Source organism: Eutrigla gurnardus (assembly GCF_963514095.1).
Source record: "Eutrigla gurnardus genome assembly, chromosome: 4".
NCBI lineage: Eukaryota > Metazoa > Chordata > Actinopteri > Perciformes > Triglidae > Eutrigla > Eutrigla gurnardus.
Window position 1 is genome coordinate 28,593,162 of NC_139918.1, and position 21,228 is coordinate 28,614,389.

Genomic DNA, 21,228 nt, shown 5'->3' on the forward strand with positions numbered 1-21,228 from the left:
GTTTCTTGGTTGTTGCCTTTGTGTTCAGGCGTCTGTTATCTTTATTGTTTACCTGGATCGGTGTACCTGCCTGCCTGCCTGCCAACCAGCCGGCCTGCACCTGCCTGCAAGCTATTTTCATGAATAAATCACTGAACGCATCGTGCTGCGTTCGGGTCCCCTATCCCCGTTGCCCTCATTAACCAACCAGGATATTTCTGTAACGAGATAAACATGACTTAGTTGTCATTTTTAGCTGCGTCGTTGCCATAAAATCAATTCTTGACATTCATAAAGAAGCCGACGGAAAACATCGGCTTTTCATGAAGTTCCAACGCCTCCATCGTCTCCCACAAAACTTCTGATTGTGCATCATTTCATGAATTATTCAGCCACGTTAACCTCAGTCACAGAGCAGAAAGGCAACATGTAAAGACGCAGAGCCTGATTGGTCCTCCTTTATACATTTCAAAGCATCAGGAGGATCCCGATGGAACCAAGTTAGAGGATTACTAGTTGTTGTTGTGGGTTTTTTTTCAAATAATATTATAGTAAACCGACAAAATTAATTACTAAATATGTTACTTAAGCCCTGGAAGGAAATCCTCCATTTATCCTGCCACCGTAGGGGGGGTCAGAGGTCAACTACACAACAGCGTCCCTGAAACCGGTAGGGATTCGTGGGATTTGCTAATGACTACTTCAGCAGGGTGCAGGCTCCACATGGCTTCATATTAAAGTCTGAATGTGGGTCATGCAGGGACACTCACTTCAACCCCCTCGTGTGTGTGTGTGTGTGTGTGTGTGTGTGTGTGTGTGTGTGTGTGTGTGTGTGTGTGTGTGTGTGTGTGTGTGTGCGTGCGTGCGTGTGTGTGTGTGCGTGTGTGTGTGTGTGTGTGTGGTAATGGCATGCAACAGTCGGCATGTTTCCCCATGTCTGTGCCGTGACGTCGGCTGCATTCATGTTGCTGTGATGTGGTCTTATGACGTGCATTGTGTGCACGTGTGTGTGCACGTCTGTGTGCACGTGTGTGGCCCAGCCAGTGTGGGCCAGATGGCCTCTGTAATAGATTTCCTTAGGGAAGCGTTGTCTCTGTGCACCAGAAAGTAAGCGAGAGACAAATAACAAACCCACAAACTCAGCATTCAGTAAGCTTCGTCATCCTATTATCAGATTTTGACTTAGCGATGAGAGCTAGGTGCTCTTCTATCTCGTCTCCCACTTCCTTCCTTTCTTTTTTTTTGTTCATGTCTTCCTTTCATTCATCAATCCTGCGTTTATTGATCCTCCTGCTCTTTCATTTTTGCTCCGACACCCAGTCAGAGAAATGGAACGCCAGCCAAAGCAGCGGATGTGCAACGAAGCACGTGTTTTTTTGCTTTTGAAAGAGCAAAACGGTGGCGTTCTCGTCCCCTGTATTTATCTGTGCATGTGAGCGCGCTCCGTGGATGTTTGTGCAAGCAGGTGGCGATGCTTTTGACCTTTTTGTTTCTATGTTAAAGCCATAAGCTGCTTTGCTCGTGTATCTTGTTTCTGCAAAGCAAATTACTTGGGAGCCAATGGAGTGGAATAGTTCAGGTCCTGTGTTCCAGGCAGCAGGGTTCATGTTGTGTAATGGGGGATGCACACGCACACACGCACACACACACACGCACACACACACACACACGCACACGCACACACACACACGCACACACACACAGAATGTGGCCAAATGCTGCGTTTTCTGCCTTCTTTCACTGGGAGAAATAATAGCTGGAGTGCTTGCAGTGCCACAGCATGTTATGCAAATGATGGCTGATAAGTGATTAATCGTGCTCACTGTTAATGGTTACCTCGCTGTAGCACGGTGGCGTTGAGCGTGGTTTGAGTGCTGGATTTGTGTATAATGTGTATGTTTTTCAGTCTGTATAAAAAGCTGATAAAACGTATAAATGATTTATTAATTATATATATATATTCCAGTTTAGTGGTTTGCTAAAAGCTGCTTTTACAGCAGCTTTGAAGGAACGCTTCTCACGGCACAATCCAAGATAAATCCCCTTCTTTCAAAAAGAAAAATAATGCAGGATGGAAAGCCACGCTTCTGTCAGCTTTTATTGGATGTGATTTTCTTATCTACGCCAGAAAACAGGAAGTTGTGGAAACATTATTTGGTAGAGCGCCTGGTTTTTGACCCTTTTTATTGGTGGAACAGATATCTGGTCATTGTGAAAAGCAGATTGTGTTTGAATGTTGTAAGAAGCTACAGAGTAAAACGAGGAGCTCCACCAATGTTGTATAGCCTTCTTCAGATAACAGAAATCACAGTACAGAAGTGACAAATAGGTTTATGGTCATTTACAATTAGTGTTGCTGCAGTATAGAAATGTTCCTTCCAGCATAACTTTAACTTCATCTTTTCTACCTTTAAATCTACACTATTTCTGCTCCAGCAATCACATCTCTTTCCTCCTCTTAGAGTTGCCTTCTCGCTTTAGCTTTAGCTTCGCAGTTAACTAACCCTTTTTACATCGGAGGTGCAAGGGTTACTGATTTGGAAGCGTATTGCTGCAGGCTTTAGTGTTGCCATTCTCCTGCTGAGTTCATATAAAGTAATGTGTTCGCTACATAGACAGCCTCAATAGTTCAGCTCCAGTGGTACGTTTCACGGAAGCTATCAGTAGATGCTAATATACAGATATAAGTGAGGCATTTGCAGAGACATTCCAGGACGTAGCCCAAAGCAACAATCGCCCACCATTATTTATTCATAATTTCAGTGTAGATCCAGCGTCGGACTCGTAGCTATGAATATAAATCAGTTGTGAAGTTTACGGCTGTGTAATTATTGGAGTATAAGGAGCTCAGACTTAGTATTTGGGAAACAAATCTGAAATATTGGAGCGCTAGATATAGTCAAAGATCCACAGACCAAAATGACTGCTGATGTATGTGTCCACATACTTTTGTCCACGTCGTGTAGCGAGCTGAACATAAAGGATGATGCCAATCGAGTGAAACCTCGCAACGCATCCATATTTCTGGTGGAGTGGCCTTTTAATTGGTATTTTGCTGAATGCTCACTGTGTGTATTTGCATATGATTTGAATATTACTCCATGGTTTTTGGCTTTTGTGTGTGTGTGGAGAAGGTATTGACAGATGGCCTGCTCGCTGTGAGCAGAGTGGAGCTGCTTAATCGAGGGAAAGAGATGGAGGGAGCGACTTGGCACCGTCCTGAGTTGCTCTGCCTCCGTCTGATAGAGAGGTCTATAGACTCGGTCACCGTTTTCCCCCTGAAGCGATCCATCACACCCCCGTAATCGATGTCCTCTCTTTGTTTGCACTCCTGGCGTCTCTGAGTTTCTCCCTGTCCGTCTTGTTGTTTCCATCCCTCATCCTGATCCCTGGATCAGACAGAGACAGGTGGCGGAGATGCCTTCCACGCCAATGGGCTCCGTGCCCTCCATCCTTTCTCCGCTTCCCTGTCTTTTTCCTGTGCTCCGTCAAACTAGACGAGCGTGCCAAGGCGCTCCCCGTGAATTTCCTGCTCCGGGATCCGATTTTTTCTTGTGGGTCGCTTGAGACGATGTGAATATTTCAGGTCGTCTGAAACTCTCTGGAGGGCTGGGGGGGGGGGGGGGGGGGGGATTTACCTTCAGGGGCTGCTGATGTAGGGCAAGGACATCCACGGCCTCACACACACACACACACACACACACACACACACACACACAGAAAGCATGCAGTCCAAAGCTAGCAGGCAGATTGTGTTATCTGGTGGGGAATAACATGTTTTCATATTGATCTAAGTCACCAGCGTCACAGGCCTATTTCCAGTTGTAATGCCACTTAATTGTGTTTGCGGTTCTAGAATCGGAGATTTGCCGTGTTTGGAAATAACACAATGCGAAGTTATGGATTAAAGCCTCAAATTGAATTTCAACAATTCCCTCTGAGCGTGTTTACAGTTGGGTCAAATAAAAAAACATCAACTTTATTTCCTGGCATTGCGTCATAAACAGTGACCAGAAATACGGTTGCATTCAAATTGCATTTGAAGACGGCAGTCTCAGTCTGTGCTTCACAAGCAGAAACCCATATTTTTATATATAATTTTATAATGGATCTTTGACTGGCATAATACTGTGGCGTCTGGTCTCAGGTTCCTGTTATTGGCAGAAAAATAGTTTGTATTGATTGTGCTCGTCCAACTTCAGATATAAATATTTGGTTTTAATCTCTTAAACCCCACTGGCTTTTAAGAAGCACTGCTAATTCCACAGAACCCTAAAAACGTAATGCATAGTGATGATGCCATGGTTGTCAAAAATCCAAAATGTTTGTACAAGACATATAATGTTTTTCATTTGATGCCCCTTTCTAAATGTAAAAAAATATATACAAATCCCCGTTATGAGCAGATAAAAATGTGATCTCACATTGATTTAACTTTTGGAGTAACTTTCAGGTCATTTTAAAGCATTAATGTCTTGGACATGTCTTGGCAGCCATGTTTCTTGTCAAATGGCAAATGTGAGTCAAAAAATTCAATAAAATGGTCAAATATGGTATTTTACCTCCTTTTTGGTCTCCTCCTCCTCCAGAGGGGAAGTAACTCTGGCTAAATTAACCAGCTAGTCATCGTCTGTCTACACATACAGTCAGTTTTATTCATAAACAACCAATAAAAACTTAATTATGAACTCATATATCGATTAAATATTTGTGCAGCTTTAAGGGGATCATGAGGAACCACACAGTAAAAGGTTGACATTCTTTGGTCGTGTTCTGAACAAAGACTAAAAATATCTAAAAAGCTACAATAATGTGAGAGATAAACGGTGCATCCCTAATCCTTATGACCACCGGCTGCTTCAGACTTAAATCTTAAATTGGATTGCATTTATACTCTGCCGTTCAGAGCCGCGGGGGAATTAATTTCACTAAACCCTGAACCATATGGCAGTATGGTCCCTGCGTCTAATATCGCTCACCGAATTATGAGACCTTTGACTGATAAATAATTTGGTCAACAAATGATTGGCTGGAAGGGATCTGGCCATCGACGCTTCCCCGGATACGATGACTTGAGTTGAGATTTAGTTCAGCCAGGAGAACCTTTCCGTGACCCTCATGAACCACCTTCAGTCCAACGTTAGCCCAGCTGAGAGAATCTGGGGAGATCCAAGCCGCTGTTTCTGTTGAAGCCACTCTAACTAATTGAGCCTGTGTGACAAGAAGCCCCGACAGGATGTTTGGTGGTCACTTTTAAAAGAACAGGACATTCAAAGTGAACAGTCCAGTCAAGTTGATCCTCTGCATCCTCTCATGGGAGGGTGATAAGAACTTGGGTGGCGCCTGCTTGTCATTGGCACTGATGTCCTTTCAGCTAACCAGTGGCATAACAAGGAATTTTAGGAGGAATTTGAGTTCAAACCTGTTGTTCGAGGACAGATTGTTCATTTGCTGATGTGCGTGTAAAGGATCTTGTGTAATGTGTAGCTACACCTGACATTCCACACCTGTTCAGCTGTCACCGGACCTCTCCTCCATCTGTGCGTTACTAACCTGCTCCACTGAGGATGCTGTTTTATTCATGTGTGTGTGTGTTTGTATCCACAGGACCTGTCCACTCTACAGTGTGATGTGTGTATCCTGGTCTTCTCGGTGACTGACAGGCGAAGTTTCCATCGCACCGCCCAGCTCCGCCTCCTCCTCAGGGAGTCCCAGCCACAAATACCAATCATCCTGGTGGGCAACAAGAGCGACCTTGTCCGCTCCCGTGAAATCAGCTCAGAAGGCAAGTGGTGTCCGTGATGTTATCCTGTCATATATGCTTTGCATCTGGCCGTTTGCCAAAGCTACCCCCCCCCCCCCCCCCCCCCAAACAGCGATTGTCCATTCATAGCTCAGCAACGATATCTAGGCATGGCGGGTCTGTCAAAGTCAAGCTGTGGACTCCTCCACATGCTGTAGTGAGGTTTGCAGAATTTTGAGCAAAGGGGTGTGGTATATATTTTAAGGCTGAAGCAAAATATATGCAATATTGCAAAGAATGGATTAAAGGGTGTGATTATCTGCTGAAATGTTAGCTTATACAGCTAACTTGTTTGAATAAAAAAACATACATCTAAACTTCTTTCCAAAATGAAAGCACATAGGGTCAGAAAAAGTCCTATTAGATTTTGTCTTTCAAAAAAAGACCACAAATGTCATAAAAAATTCATAGTATAGTATTTCATTTTCAAAGAGTAATAGTGTTGTAGGGCAGAAGATATTTAAAAAGTCAGAATATAGTCAGTCGGCCATTTAAAAATCTAGAGAATATAAGCTCATAGTATGTTATGATGTAAAAATCGTAGTATGGCATAAAAATGTATGTCATCAAAAGTAATACAAATGGTATGAAAATGGTTTAGGGTTAGGGTTGGGGTTAGGGTTACAATTAGGGTTGGAGTTAGGGTTTATTTTGGCTGTATCTCCAGAACGATAAGTCGTAGAGACGTGGGCTCAAGACTGGCTTTTCGGAAGGGTTGAATTAGGTCTGATGCCACCCACTCCCGAGTCTCTACCACCCCCCACTCCCGAGTCTCTACCACCCCCCATTCCCGAGATATAAGCAAAAATGAGAAAATTGTGGTTGGTGTTACAGCTAGAGGGTTAGGGTTGGGGTTAAGGTTAATGTCCAAAAATGATATTGGAGAAAAAGAATCATAAATAAGTCATAGTACTATATTTCATGTCATATTGTACGTTGAAACAAATACATTTTGTACTTTGGTCGGAAACATGTCCAAAAAACAAGTAATGGTGTAGTGCCTTATATAAAAACACCTCCTGGGTCAATGATGCAAGAAAGGAAATGTACAAGAAAGAATTGAAAAGCATTCTCTTGTTCGCTTCTTTTTGATGCCTTTCAAGTGGATCTCCAAATGAAAGATCTCAAATGGAAAGTGCCTTGTTATTACTGTGGCTATATGTGCATTTACGCACATTTTTCCCTTTAGATGAATGGAAGTGTGCATTTACTCGTATCGTACATCCCTTCTTTTTACACTATGTTCTGTTTATCTCTGTCTTGGCTCATCCATCCCTCTGCTTTGGTGTTTTTTACCATGAATCTACCTCCAAGCCAACATCAGTCTCCAGTCGAGAGACTTTTGGGGTATCTGTCTTTTGATCAGCAAAATCAAGTTGTTCACTGTTTGCAACATCAGGGATAAATGCTCCATTGGAAATTCCTCGTGGGAGGAAAGTTCTATTTTTATTTCCAAAAAGTGTGGAAATAAAGGCTAGTAAAGAAAATCTATTCATCCACATGGCTTTTTTTATTCTTATGTTTGTTTGTTTGTTTTACCACATTGAACATTAGGTGTAATCAGGCTTTCTGTCAATGATGAACAGGAAAACAATATCTGCTGGAACTAATATAACACACAAAGTAATTGATTACTCTGTTTTTAATTGTTTTTGCAGACAGTGACGGCTAAAACATCCAAAAGTCAGTGTCAACCTTGTAGGATTATTATAGGAAATAAATTGAAAATCAAACCAGATCCCGTTCTTTTCTTCTGTGATTTGTCGCAGTGCCTTGATTAGTCCTGAAACAAACCTGGATAGTAGTTGTTGGTCAGTCGGTTGATCGTCTTGTCCAGACTGAGTCAAAAAAAAAAAGTCATCGTATACATCGAAAGTGTTGTTTGGATGCAGAAATCTAATATGAATTATGAAATAAAAATGAATCAATCCCTTTTTTCTGTGGCAGGCCATCAAACTGTCTGAATATCATAAATGTTTCAAAGACAGAGAGGTAGCAGAGTGACTGTAGCTGAGAGGGATAAAAGCCTCGCAGCACAGTTTGACCTTGATTTGAACTTTGCATCACAGTTCACAAGATGGATCAATTCAAAACGTTAGTCATCGCTGCAGTTTGTGTGTGTGTGTACTCCTAAAACCTAAATGTCAGATCATCAGATATAAAGACATCTTCTGCTGTTGTTGCAAACATTACCCCCGTCTGTCCCCTTCCTAATCCCTCGGGTCGTTGGCACATCTCTGTTGGGATTATCTCCCTCCGGCAGGACGCCGCTGCTCTTTTCTGTCTTTATGTACGTTTGCTCTCGCCGTATGTGCACAACTGGCAACGTACAAACAAGCAGACGCGCGGCTTCGTGTCTCTCCATCTTCTCGCTGTCTGATGTCATCGCAACGTTTCATAGCGAGGAATCAGATCACAGGGAAGAGGAGAGGAGTGGCAGGCTGAATGCATGAGAACGGTGTGTGTGTGTGTGTGTGTGTGTGTGTGTGTGTTGGAGAGTGGGGCTTGTTTCGCTGCCATTCAGACTGAGGATATCATTTTTTACAAAGGGAGGTCTAGCTGATTTTGGATCCCGGCCTGCCCATTCTGTCCCATTCTGACCCTTATATAGTGGCTATTCAGAAAAATTGCCAGTCGGGCTTTAAAGGTAAATTGTCTCATCTTGTAATCTGCAGAAATTGCCTGTGACCAGAGGTGAACCCAACTTTCAGACACAAAGGAGGTTGAAATGACGACTCGTCACAAGGGGAAAGCGTCCTCGGGCTCACTCGATTCAGCTTTTAGCGTTAAAGCGGTTTTGATGTTAAAATGACTGTTATGTGTGTAAAGATCGTTGGCTCTACCCGGCTTTTTATTTTCAGCTCTTTGCTTACAAGTTACAGGTCGGGTTGTATGAATGGGACCCACGGGCCTCGTATAAAAAAACCACAGCAGGTCGAAGGGATAGGCTGAGCCAAGTGCACCGGCATCACAAAACAGCAGAGTCGGAGTAAATGAGAAGCTGGGGACGTCATCTAGGAAGCTAAAGCCCCTGATATTTTTCTGAAACGGAGCTAAAAGAAAGTGTGAAAAATAATTTAATCAGGATGGATATGAAAAAAAGGAAGATATTTACTCATACATTTCAAAGTTCAATTCATCGATCTGTTTCTCCCAGTCGGCAACATTTTTTTTTATCATATTCACTGAAGCCGACACTCCGATAAAACAACATAAATCATCCGGTTTTAGGAAAAAAAGCGCGCTTCTACGTGTTGTTTGTTTTGCAAAAAATCGACAGCGCCCGGATCATCCTGTCCAATCAGCACGCAGGGCTGTGTTTGTGCACACACAGAGCCCCTCCCCCCCTCGGGTCGTACCACTATCACAGGGGGGAGGCGGAGGGAAGTAGCAACAATTCCTCGTTAAAAACCCAAACGAGGAGGTCCAAAACAACCAAGAAAAAGAAAACACCGGTGGAAAAGAAGGGAAAAAAGAAAGATGGCGACGGTGCCCGTGATAAAACCAGAGTCAACATCGGACCCACGTTTCAAAGGTGGCGTGATCTAAGGGAGTTCAAAGGGCACGAAGTCGAGGGGGAGGAGCTCGGTGGTCGTGGGGGAGGAGCTCGGTGGTCGTGGGGGAGGAGCGTGAGAGTTGGAAACATTCAAAATCTGACAGAGTGCCCTCCATCCGCCAGACTTAAAGATAAACAATTTTGTGCTGTAGTAAACAATCTCAACAATGTAGGTTGTATAGATATGAATGGTGGAAAAAAGGTGTGGTTAGTGAGACAGGTCCGTGTTTCATCATATCTAGTCTATGGTCTTAAGACGGGTCGGGACATCACTGAGGACAACCGGCGTCTTAGTATGAAACCAGGGGTTCTGCAGGGCTCATGGTTGGAGCCACTTTAACACTGGAGTGAGACAGACGCCCCATCCCGAAGTAAAAGGTTCTCACGAGGACATATGAATAGAAAAAAAGTGTGTGTCTGTTTGTTGTCTGGAAGTGTAGAAACACAGTCTTGGGGGGGGGTCGACTCCTGTTTGCTTCGCTTGGTTGTGCGAGTTAAACCGAGGCAGCGAGTGTAAAATTTGTGCGCATCCGTGCCTGAACATCGCTGTCGACTCGACTTCAGCCGCGGCGTCGGGATATTCCTAATGACGCGAGTGGAGGGAGGGAGAGAGGCCTATACTCAGCACATTCTCTCTCTCCATAAAAGAAATAAATAAATAAAAAACTCCCAGAGGCAGTGATGTGGTCAGCGATATGGAAATATGTTCCCGCGGCGCCTGACAAGGATGTTCTTATGTTGGCTCCTGACAGGCCGAGTGTATTCTCTGTGATATGTGAGCCTGACGCCTGCCCGGCTAACTAACATCCTCCTTAAAGAACCCGGGGCCCGGCTGAGAGCGCCCAAGTCATAAAGTCTATTTATGGCACAGAGTGACACTTTTATTCTGCTATCTCTCACCTTCACCCCCCTCCCCTCACTCTCCAGCATTAACACACACACACTAACTCGCTGGGAAATGTATTCGTCATTTGCTCAATATGGCCTCGTTGTGGTTTTGATTCATATGCACTCTGGCTCCGTTTGCTTAGTCGGCATTCTTTCTGTCTGTCTCTCTCTCCTCCGCCCGTCTGTCTCTTTCTGCCTCCCGCTTGTTCATTTCATCTGTCAGCTTTCCTGTCGTCATCTTTCAGCGTCTCCTCCGTCTGTGTTTGTGACTCACTCCTCTTTGTTTCTTCTACTCTCCTCTCTCCTCCTCATTTCCTCTCCTCTTGCTCCTTGTTTCCTCTCCTCTTGTTCCCTACTATCTCTTCCTTGTTTCCTCTCCTCTTGCTCCCTGTTCTCTCTTCCTTGTTTCCTCTCCTCTTCCTCCTCATTATCTCCTCCTTGTTTCTTCTCCTCTTGCTCCTTGTCTCCTCTCCTCTTGCTCCCTACTATCTCCTCCTTGCTTCCTCTCCTCTTGCTCACGTCTATCTCCTCCTTGTTTCTTTTTCTCTTGCTCCTTGTTTCCTCTCCTCTTCCTCCCTACTCTCTCCTCCTTGTTTCTTCTCCTCTTGCTCCTTGTCTCATCTCCTCTTGCTCCCTACTATCTCCTCCTTGCTTCCTCTCCTCTTGCTCACGTCTATCTCCTCCTTGTTTCTTTTTCTCTTGCTCCTTGTTTCCTCTCCTCTTCCTCCCTACACTGAAAAAAATTTGGAGTGTTATTTACTTAGGAAAACCTGGGAAAGTTTTTGCACTTAGAAATTGTAAGTAAATTCTAAAAGGACGATCATCGAGTAAACCTTACTTGCAGGATACAAGTTACTTTTACTAGCAAACCTCAGGTAATTTACTGATTATTATTAATATGGACATTGAATTTTACTCTCTCCTTCTTTGTAAGTTTTACTCAGACTCTGACTGCTGCAAACTGAAAAATCTCACCTAAAAATCAATGGCCTTTCAAGGTAATTTTAAATACCTTTTTAAGTTTTATTTATGGACTATATGTAAGTAACATTTACACAGCATTTTACATATTTTCTGCAGTTTAAATTGCCTAAATTTGTTCTTAATGTTTTTGTGTATTGAAACAATGACTTTAAAAATGAGGCAGCTGTTAATTCAACACATTTATTTTTCTGTGAAAAAATATGTTTTTCAATAAAACATGTTTTAAAAGGTTTGTAAACAATACAACACTCACATCTGTGACCCTTTGAAAATGGCCCCACAATCCAACAGTTGAGAACCTCTGGTTTACCTTGAAAATGCTGATCTAACTTCCCTTCCTTCCTTTTCTCTATTCCTCCCCTTCTTCCTCGACCCGAAGACAGCACACATTCATAAAGTGCAACAAGTTGAAATAAAAATAACATCATTAAAACGAGAACATAGACACATGAACAAATGTGCCGTTTTTTTCTTTTGGTTCCCTCTTTGAAAGGACAACTCTTGGGTCAAACATGTGCACTCAAGCTATAAGCTTGTTTCGCAGAGACAGGATCTTTGGGGACAGCTTAAGGACATCAAGCTCTAGAAGAAGCTTCTGGAACACTTCAAAAGTGTACTTCATTTTTGGTGGGTAACTCAAGTTCATGGCATAAACAATGCCCATCAGCAGGAGACAGGCCTTTGCAACACTTCCACAGTTGTCAAGTACCTCAGTCCCTTCAACCACAATCGACACATCAGCGTCGGATGCACCTTCATCTTCTTCTCCTGTGTGGTAGACACAGATCCTCAGGACTTGCTCAGCCTGGTCCTCTTGAGCTGCCTCTCTGCTGATACCCTGTAAAATATATGTGGATCCATGTTCAGGTGCATAGTAGAGCTTAATTTCTGATTTAAATGATTGGAATCTGGAAAATACACACAGAAATAAATCAAACCTGATTAGAACTAGATTTTCATATCAGTCTAAAAGTCAACTTAAAACTAATAATGATAGGTACCGAGGGTTTTAGATTTACCTTACATTAGCCGTTCAAATCAAATACTGCGGCAGAAGAACTTTCCCGGTGGAGGCTGTAAAATACAAAGAAATCAAATGATTAATGCATCATACTCAAAGTTACTTGAATACCAAGGACAATGGAGAAGCAGCATTTATTGGGCTATATTAATATCACTAGAATATATACAACATTAGATTGTCCTTTCAACTTTTGTAGCCATTACATTTTATGCTGCGCAGCACAGAACTTCAAAATTTAAAACATATTCTGCTTCATTTTAATTTGGAATAGTATATGTTCTCTTTCAACTTATTAAGTGCAAAGCACTACACATTTTTTAAAATTATATTTTACTTTTTTTTTTTTTTTACCTGAATAGCCAGATGACGTTGCTTGTGACACTGCTTGCTGTAGTTGCTGCTTGAGAGGGCACTGTGTCAACAGCAGAAAGTCGGTGGTTTGGGCTGAAGGACAAAAAAACATAGACAAGATAAGACATTAAAACTACAGAATCATGTAACCAAAATAAACTGTACCATTGTCAAACCCATGTCGTTCTGAATATAATATGCACACTTATTGTCACACTATGAGGCCACAACAACCACACTCACTGCACCAATAGCTTTTAAAGACTGGTGATGCCAGGCGTGTGTTTATATAGGCCTATTTGTCAGTCTATAGCTCCATGGGCACGAGAGAGATAGGTGCGCACACACACACTGTGACGGAGCGTCTTTGAACGCACCGTCAGACCGGGGCTCGCTCGCTCTCCTTTTCCACCGAGGCATTTTGAGGGCCGGTTAGGAAAAGGGGTATTACCCTAACCCTAACCCTAACCCTCTAACCACTAGGCCACCTGCCAGCCATGAACAACCCTTTTTATGGCTTATTTGGACTCACTTCACCCAGACTTTGATTGACACGCGATACACAAGCATATGTTATGGCTTTTAAATCATTTTTACAACATTTTATGAATTTTGTCGATTTTTCACTTTTTTTTCGACATGCTATAGTATGACTTTTTTTTTCCCCCGAAAAATTTGACCATGTCTTTTTATGCTTGTTTTGGACTCACTACACTCAGACTTCACGCGACAAGCGATATGAGCGATTTTTATGACTTTTTAATATTTTTTATGAATATTTCAAGAATTTATTTTGACTGACTTTTTCGTGAATTTTCGACATGCTTTTGTATGACTTTTTTCTAAAAAAAGATTTAAGATATTCTTCCAGCGTAGAGAAGTTTTTATTTAGCAGTGGACAGAGAGGAAGCATGTGAGAGAGATGGGGACGTGACATGCAGCAAAGGACCTCCAGGCGGGATTTGAACCGGTGTCGTCTGCATATATGTTTACATGGGTAAATGGCTTGCACTCTAACCACTAGTACCCCTTTTCCACCGAGGCATTTTGAGGGCCGGTTCGGAGCCGGTGCCCAATCGCGAACCAGTTCTTCCTGTTTCCACAGACAAAGAGCCGGCTCTCGGCCTGGAAAACTGGTGGACACGTTTGTGATTAAACCGCTGTTCTCTGGTTTGTGTTTGTAGAGCTGTCGGACATCGGCGATATTGAACGGAGGTCCAACCTGCAGATGACTAAACATCAAACACTCTGATCTATTGATCACACACTGTTCTACACTTTAAAAAATGTTGTGATTTTAGTATTTTGTGTATTTTATTGTTATTGTATTATTTACCAAAATAAACACTTTTTCTGAAGAGACATGTCTGCTATGCTTGAAATGAGCGCTGCGGGGAAACCTCAGACGTATACAGTGACGTAATGACGTGGCTCTCTGGGCTCTCTAGCCGGTGGAAATGCAAACAGGTTCTCGGACGGTTCGCAAGTTGAACCAACTGCGAACCAGCACGGCACCGGCCCGGCTCTTGAACTATGGTTCGCGTTGGTGGAAAAGGGGTATCTGTCTCTCTCTCTCGGTCGGACAGTAGATTACATTTATATAGCGCTTTTCGGTCGTACCCGATATCCAAAGCGCGCACAGTAACCATTATTCATTCACACCGGTAATGGTAAACTACGTTTGTAGCCACAGCTACCCTGGGCTGGGGCAGACTAAGCAGCGGTGTCGGGGGTCGGGGCGCGCTCCGTGCTCTCACACACCGTCACACACACCGTCACACACACACACACACACACCGTCACACACACACACACACCGTCACACACACACACACACCGTCACACACACACACACACACACAGAGGGGCAGAAGAATTACCGTTGCTACGCGACCCGTCCATGTGCCTGTGTTTAACGTTACGCCAGCTGGAGGGAGAGAGAGAGGCAGGCGAGGCCTAATGGCAAACACTGGATGCGACGGTTAACGAGTGCCCCCCGCCCCCAGTCGACAAAGGAGTAACTTACTCCAGTACTACTCGAGTAGTGACCCCGAACCTTCGGATAGTTAAATATGCCACTCGTTGCAGCCCTAAACATGTCCACCACATTATATCCTACATTGTTATGAAAACCACCGTCAACTTCACATTAAAAGAACGTGCTCGAGATCTTAGGAAATGGTCCGCTTTGCCAATTTCGTTGGCAGGTCGCATTAACATACGGTAGTTAAAATGACGGTCCTACCTAGATTTCTTTATGTGTTTCAGATGGTCCCCATATATATCCCTATGAAAACATTTAAACAGCTAGATAGACTAATCTCTTCATTTATATGGAACAACTCTAACCCTAGGATGAAAAAAAACTATCTGGAGGTTCCTAAAGATGCTGGTGGGCTGGGATTACCCAATTTTCTTTGGTATTACTGGGCTGCTAACATAGTAAAATTAATTCATTGGATTGATACATATGAGAATAAGCAGGGTCCAGACTGGGTTCATATGGAATTATTATCCAACCCTTTACCAACACTTACATCATTGTTACCACACAACTGTAGTACAAAGTTCACGAACCCGGTTGTGAAAGCCTCACTTAGGATATGGTTACAATTTAGGAGGCATTTTGATTTAAAGCAGTATAGCAGGTATTTCCCAGTAGCAGATAACTACCTCTTTCTTCCATCTGGTTTCGATAATGCATTTCAATATTGGCATAGAAATGGGCTGATGTTCTTCTGTGATTTGTATCCTGATGATGTGTTTATTTCATTTGAAACACTTGAAAATGACCACAATATACCCAGATCGCATTATTTTAGATTTCTTCAGATTCGTAGCTTCACCAGAGAACGGTTTCCCTCATTTCCTTTCCCACCACCTAAGAATCATTTAGATGCAATTCTAGGACTGGATCCTTATGAGAAGAAACGTGTATCTGTGATTTACAATATGATAGGAGACTTGAAGCCAATACTATGGGATAAAACTAAGATGGCATGGGAGAAAGATTTGGGGGTTGAGCTTTCTGAAGATATGTGGCAGCACAGTCTAAAGCGTATTCATACCTCATCATTGTGTATACGACATGGTTTAATTCAATTTAAAGTACTCCATCGCCTGCACTATTCAAGAGATAAATTGTCGAAACTTTTTCCCTCTGCAGATCCTAGTTGTCCGAGGTGCAGCTATGTACCTGCCACGATAGGACACATGTTCTGGTCTTGCACATCCCTCAATGACTATTGGAGACAGATATTCGATGTATTTTCCAAAATTTGTGGTCAGACTATAACGCCTGACTATCACACAGCCATTTTCGGTGTAACACCTCCAGGCTGCAAAGTCTCGAATTTGCAGGCAAATGCTTTGGCATTTGCTTCTCTACTTGCACGCAGAATCATACTTTTTAATTGGAAATCAAACTTACCCCCTTCATTTCTACAATGGTTGAGGGATGTTCTATCTTTTCTACCTTTAGAGAAACTGAGATACAAAATAAGTAAAGCCCACAGAAACTTCACTTTTACCTGGAGTCCCTTTATAGAATTTGTAGAAGGTTTTTCCTTTCAATGATACAAGTTGTATTGGATAGTTAGAACCACTTTATAACATGCTCAAAACATTAATTGATTGAAGTTAAGATAAGAGGTCACTGTCTGACTATTTTTGTATGTATTTGTTTTGTTTTTTGGTATTTTTAATTTTTGTTTAAGAGCCTTGGGGGAGGGAGGGGGTCTATGTTTGGAGGTTGTATGTTTGTTAATGGAAAACTGCAAAATAAAGTTTGGAAAAAAAAAAAAAAAGAACGTGCTCGACCGTCCGGGAGCTAGGCTACACGTTTCATAAACACAAAACAAACCACTCGGTTTAAACTTAAGATAATTATCAAAAACGATGGTGGAGCTCACAACTCGTGCACTTACTCAGGGAACAGCACATGGATGTATTAGGCTATATTATCGGAACAGCAAGGTCCGACTGTTGTACCCCGGGGGTGCACCACCAAAGTCCACAGGGACGTTGCGTTTAGTCACCATAGTAAGTACATGTAGCCTATGGTAATGGCAAGTGGGGTCATGTTACATTTTATATTATCATCATATTATATTTGAACTTTTCATATGCAGGAAAACCCGGACTGACTTACCTTCAAGGTGATTTAGCCGCTCCTGCCGCCATTAATCCTGACCGCAGTCACCCCGTCTTCATGTGGTTTCGCGGTCAAAGACGTGCATGCGTCCTGGAGGCGAGCATGGTCACAAGGCGCATGTGCGGATTCATAACATGAAACACTATTAAAACTTACTTGATATTTCTAAGTTCATGTGCAATGATATGAAACCTTTGAATATTATGTGAAAATATGTAGTAAAACTTACTCTTCCCACACTGTTTATTTATTACATGAATGACATATATAGATTTACTTGAATAATTCCAGTTCTCACTGATACTTACAATTAGAAAATAAAAATTGTGACAGTTAACCTAGTAAATATTACTACACCACAAAATCGTTTTTTTCAGTGAACTCTCTCCCCCTCATTTCCTCTCCTCTTGCCCTTTGTTCTCTCCTCCTTGTTTCCTCTCCTCTCACTTACTCGCTCCTCCTTGTTTCCTCTCCTCTTACTTCTTACTCTCTCCTCCTTGTTTCCTCTCCTCTTACTTCTTACGCTCTCCTCCTCGTTTCCTCTCCTCTTGCTCCTTACTTTAGCCTCCTTTTTTCCTCTCCTCTTGCTCCTTACTTTAGCCTCCTTTTTTCCTCTCCTCTCACTCACTCTCTCCTCCTTGTTTCCTCTCCTCTCACTTACTCTCTCCTCCTCGTTTCCTCTCCTCTTAATTCTTACTCTCTTCTCCTCGTTTCCTCTCCTCTTGCTCACTTCTATCTCCTCCTTGTTTCTTCTTCTCTTGCTCCTTGTTTCCTCTCCTCTTGCTCACTTCTATCTCCTCCTTGTTTCTTCTTCTCTTGCTCCTTGTTTCCTCTCCTCTTACTTCTTACTCTCTCCTCCTTGTTTCCTCTCCTCTTACTTCTTACTCTCTCCTCCTTGTTTCCTCTCCTCTTACTTCTTACTCTCTCCTCCTCGTTTCCTCTCCTCTTGCTCCTTGTTCTCTCCACCTTGTTTCCTCTCTTCTTGCTCCTTACTTTAGCCTCCTTGTTTCCTCTCCTTGTCTCCTCTGTTTACCTTCTCTTAGTTTATCCTCCTCTAATTAAATTTATCTCTCTTTCAACAAGTTATAAAGATCTTGTTGGATTCAATCAGCTGTCGTTGGTATTAGGATAAGCCCCGTTGAGCCGGTTTGGGATTTGCCTTTTCTCCTCCCTGTCTTACCTCAGCCAGTATTAGGTGGCGGTGCTACGGGGTCGACAGCTGCTGTGCAGCAGGATTATAACGCCTTTATCAAATTTGTCTACGCTCACTAAATATGTATGTAAATGCAGCCGCACACGAGCCAGATTAACATCTCCCATCGCATCGATAACTCAGAATATTAACACGGGTTTAAAGAGAGGAAACGGGTCTCGAGTAAATCATCTTCAGATATAGATGAATGAATGGCTTACTTTTTTTCTGTAAGTGGAGTTTGCTCAGTCGCCTGTCAACAGATGTATCACCATGACAACTGAGCTCCATCGACTGATGAACGTGCAGCAGAAAGCTCCAGAAAACGTTAGAAAGAGGCTCACGTGTTAAGATTCATATCTAACTATAAAGAAAAAATCTTAATTTACAAGCTGGGTGTTTTTATAGAAAACAACATAAAATGTTTCTATGACACCACATGCAGTGTATGCGTTAAACTGTTATCTTGAATACCAATATTAAACCCTAATATCGAGAGCTAAAGAGGGCTCAGATACGGGCTCTGAGAGAGGAGATAAAAAATAAATAAAAGCTGAAATATAGTTGAGCTGCCAGCGAAGCCCATTGGTTGCAGAATGATCTGTATCTGTTAGCTTTCCTTATCATCCAGCATGTTTGACCAGAGCCAGACAGGAGCTTTTAGATGAGATACCGAGCCTCGTCAACAACACGTTTAGTCACCTGTTCTTATCCAGGGGAGACACATTGATTTTCTTTTTTTCTATTTCAGCATAAGAGATTTGAGCACCTATAGTGGCAACATTAACCCCATCCTTCCAGATTCGTTGTCTCGCTTTCTGGCTCTTTTTTAATAATTTTGGACTGTTGATGAGAGAAAGCACATGTAGATTTTAGAAAACAATTGGCATGGGGAAAATAAAAAGTATAGTATGGAAATCCAGGTTATTTCTCTTAAATCTTAAATTCTAGGTTTAACAATTTTTTGCTTTGTGACTCTTTCATTTCTAATTTATTCCCACTTTTCTCTTCATTTTGTATTAAAGCTGGGATTATCATCTTCAAAGAATCTTTTTTTTTTTTTAGTTATATTTGTTGAAATTCTCTTTGCATCCCAGACAGCAATCAATAAATCACATGCTCCAATTATCTGATTATTCTGGTCTACCCGGTGCTACAAAATGGACTTTCATGCTCGTCTTTAAATGTGATATCAATCATACAGAATCTGAACAAATGATAAGTTTGAAAAGAGGCATATTTTGCAGTTGTCGCCTTCGTGATATATCGTAATCCTCTAAAATCCTCCTTTGTGACTATCTCTCTTTTAATCATAGCTATCAGATGAGAAAACTAAACACTGTGAGGTCAATTTGGTGCATAAGAAGCTACAAATGAATGTTTCAGACTCACCAAACATCGGTGGGTGAACTGGTAATCCAGAGGTATTAACTTGAGTGTGTCATGATCCAATATTATACTATATACTATATAAATATACTATATAAAATGCACCGTACAAACATATTTAATTGTCTCTCCAGAAGCCCAATCCAGCGCCATGATGTTCGACTGCGTCTACATGGAGCTCTCGGCCTCGCTGGACCACGGCACCAACGAGCTGCTGGAGGCCGCGGTCCGGACCGCGAGGGGCGATTGCGTGGGCCCCGGGTGGACCGACGGGGACCCCGGGGCGGGCCGCAGGGAGAGCCTGACCAGCCGGGCCAAGCGCTTCCTGTCGGGGCTGGTCTCCTACGGCAGAGACCGGGACCGGGATCGGGGCCGCTACCGGGAGATGAGCCGCAACCGGGGCAGCAAGATCCTCCGCCAGAAGTCTCGCTCCTGCCACGACCTCAGTGCACTGTGACACACACACACACACACACACACACACACACACGCACACACACAGGCAAAGAGATGCACACACACACACCAGATTCAAGGATATGGAGGCAGGGGGAGGTGGAAAAGGACGGGGAGAAGAGGGTCAAATGAAAGATTTGCAGATTCGAGTGGAAGGACAGACATTTAAACTGGGGAGGATAAAGTTGTGGAGACGGAGCCGAAATCAGCCTGGAATCGTAGCACCACAACCTTTTCGTCTCCTCCCTATCTGTGAAACCAGTTGTGAGAGAAAAGGAGTCCGGGTTGGAGGCTACGAACCGATAAGGAGGCGAGCTTGATTTTGCTGCTCGGGGTGAATCAGCGAAGGACTCATTACCTGCTGAGAGCAGGAGGGAGAAGATTGGTGACAGTAGAGAGAGATGCTCGATGCTTATTCGAATGCCGGGGGAGGGGGAGGGGGGGGTCACAAATAAACACATACCCAGGTAGCACGCACTGATTATGTAGAGACTGATAGCAATCTAATGTATACCTATTGTGAACCCTGTTTTCTAGCATGCTGAGTAGACGATCTAAGACCCTGTAGGTTTGACAGTTACATGATATTGGGTTGACTGAACCTCAGTGGCCGTTAGCTAATGCACAATCCAGCTAGTGTCTCCTAGCATTGCCATCTCGAAGGCAAGACCCTTTATTTACCTTTCTAAAAAAAAAAAAAAAAGGTCCTACGTGCATTCTTCACACCGCATCCACCTTTTGTGTCCCATAAAGTGTTTTGACGATTCCACCACGTTCATCTGTGATTTTTATACTAAGGCTTATAATAAAAAAACGTCGGCGCCCAAGCCATATTTTCTGCTGGGTGCATCGTGAGCGATCAGCACAAAGAAAAAAACCCTTTACCGAAGAGAGAACAGGTCAACTACGAGGAATAAGACGTCAGCAGGGATGACCGGACTGAACTTTCCTTCAATAGACGCTGAGTCACCGAACGCTGGGATGTTTCTCGAAGCACAGGAGGACAAACGAGAGAAAACCTAATCTACCTGTGGCCGTTTGATGTTTTTCTTTTTTAACCTGCTGGCATTCTTGTGTGTTGAGAGTGTATTCTGTGGGGGGCTGGCCATGCAGGTGACCCCCAAAAAAGAGAATGTTCTGGAAGCGTTGTTTGGATTTCCCCATCGAGCTCGTGGTGGCGTCACCGACACGCCGCTCACTCCTTCGTCACAGTCTACTAAGCACTCGTCTTTCCACTGAGAATAAATTCATTTCTGTTTTACATCCTGAATGAGTGTCTTGTCCTCTTTTTTTTCCTTCTAGTTCAGGAGGTAGAGCGTTTGGCTGGCAACCACAAGAATGCCGGTTCGATCCCCGGCTCCAAGCTGAGTGCCTGGTGTCTCTGAGCAAGACACCTCACCCCAATTGCTCCTGACGAGCTGGCTGTCGCCCTGCGTGGTTGACTCCGCTGTCG

General features: G+C 43.1%; 1 protein-coding gene across 1 annotated transcript in view; it reads left to right on the forward strand.

The window, feature by feature from the left end:
- Window positions 1-21,030, forward strand: part of rem2 (RAS (RAD and GEM)-like GTP binding 2) — a 30,104-nt gene extending 9,074 nt beyond the window's left edge. The window contains exons 4-5 of the mRNA XM_084007712.1: window positions 5,587-5,764; window positions 19,454-21,030. Coding sequence (XP_083863838.1) covers window positions 5,587-5,764; window positions 19,454-19,776 — 501 coding nt within the window. The 3' untranslated portion in view covers window positions 19,777-21,030. The remainder of the gene's footprint in view (window positions 1-5,586; window positions 5,765-19,453) is intronic.
- The last annotated feature ends 198 nt before the right edge of the window (window positions 21,031-21,228 follow it).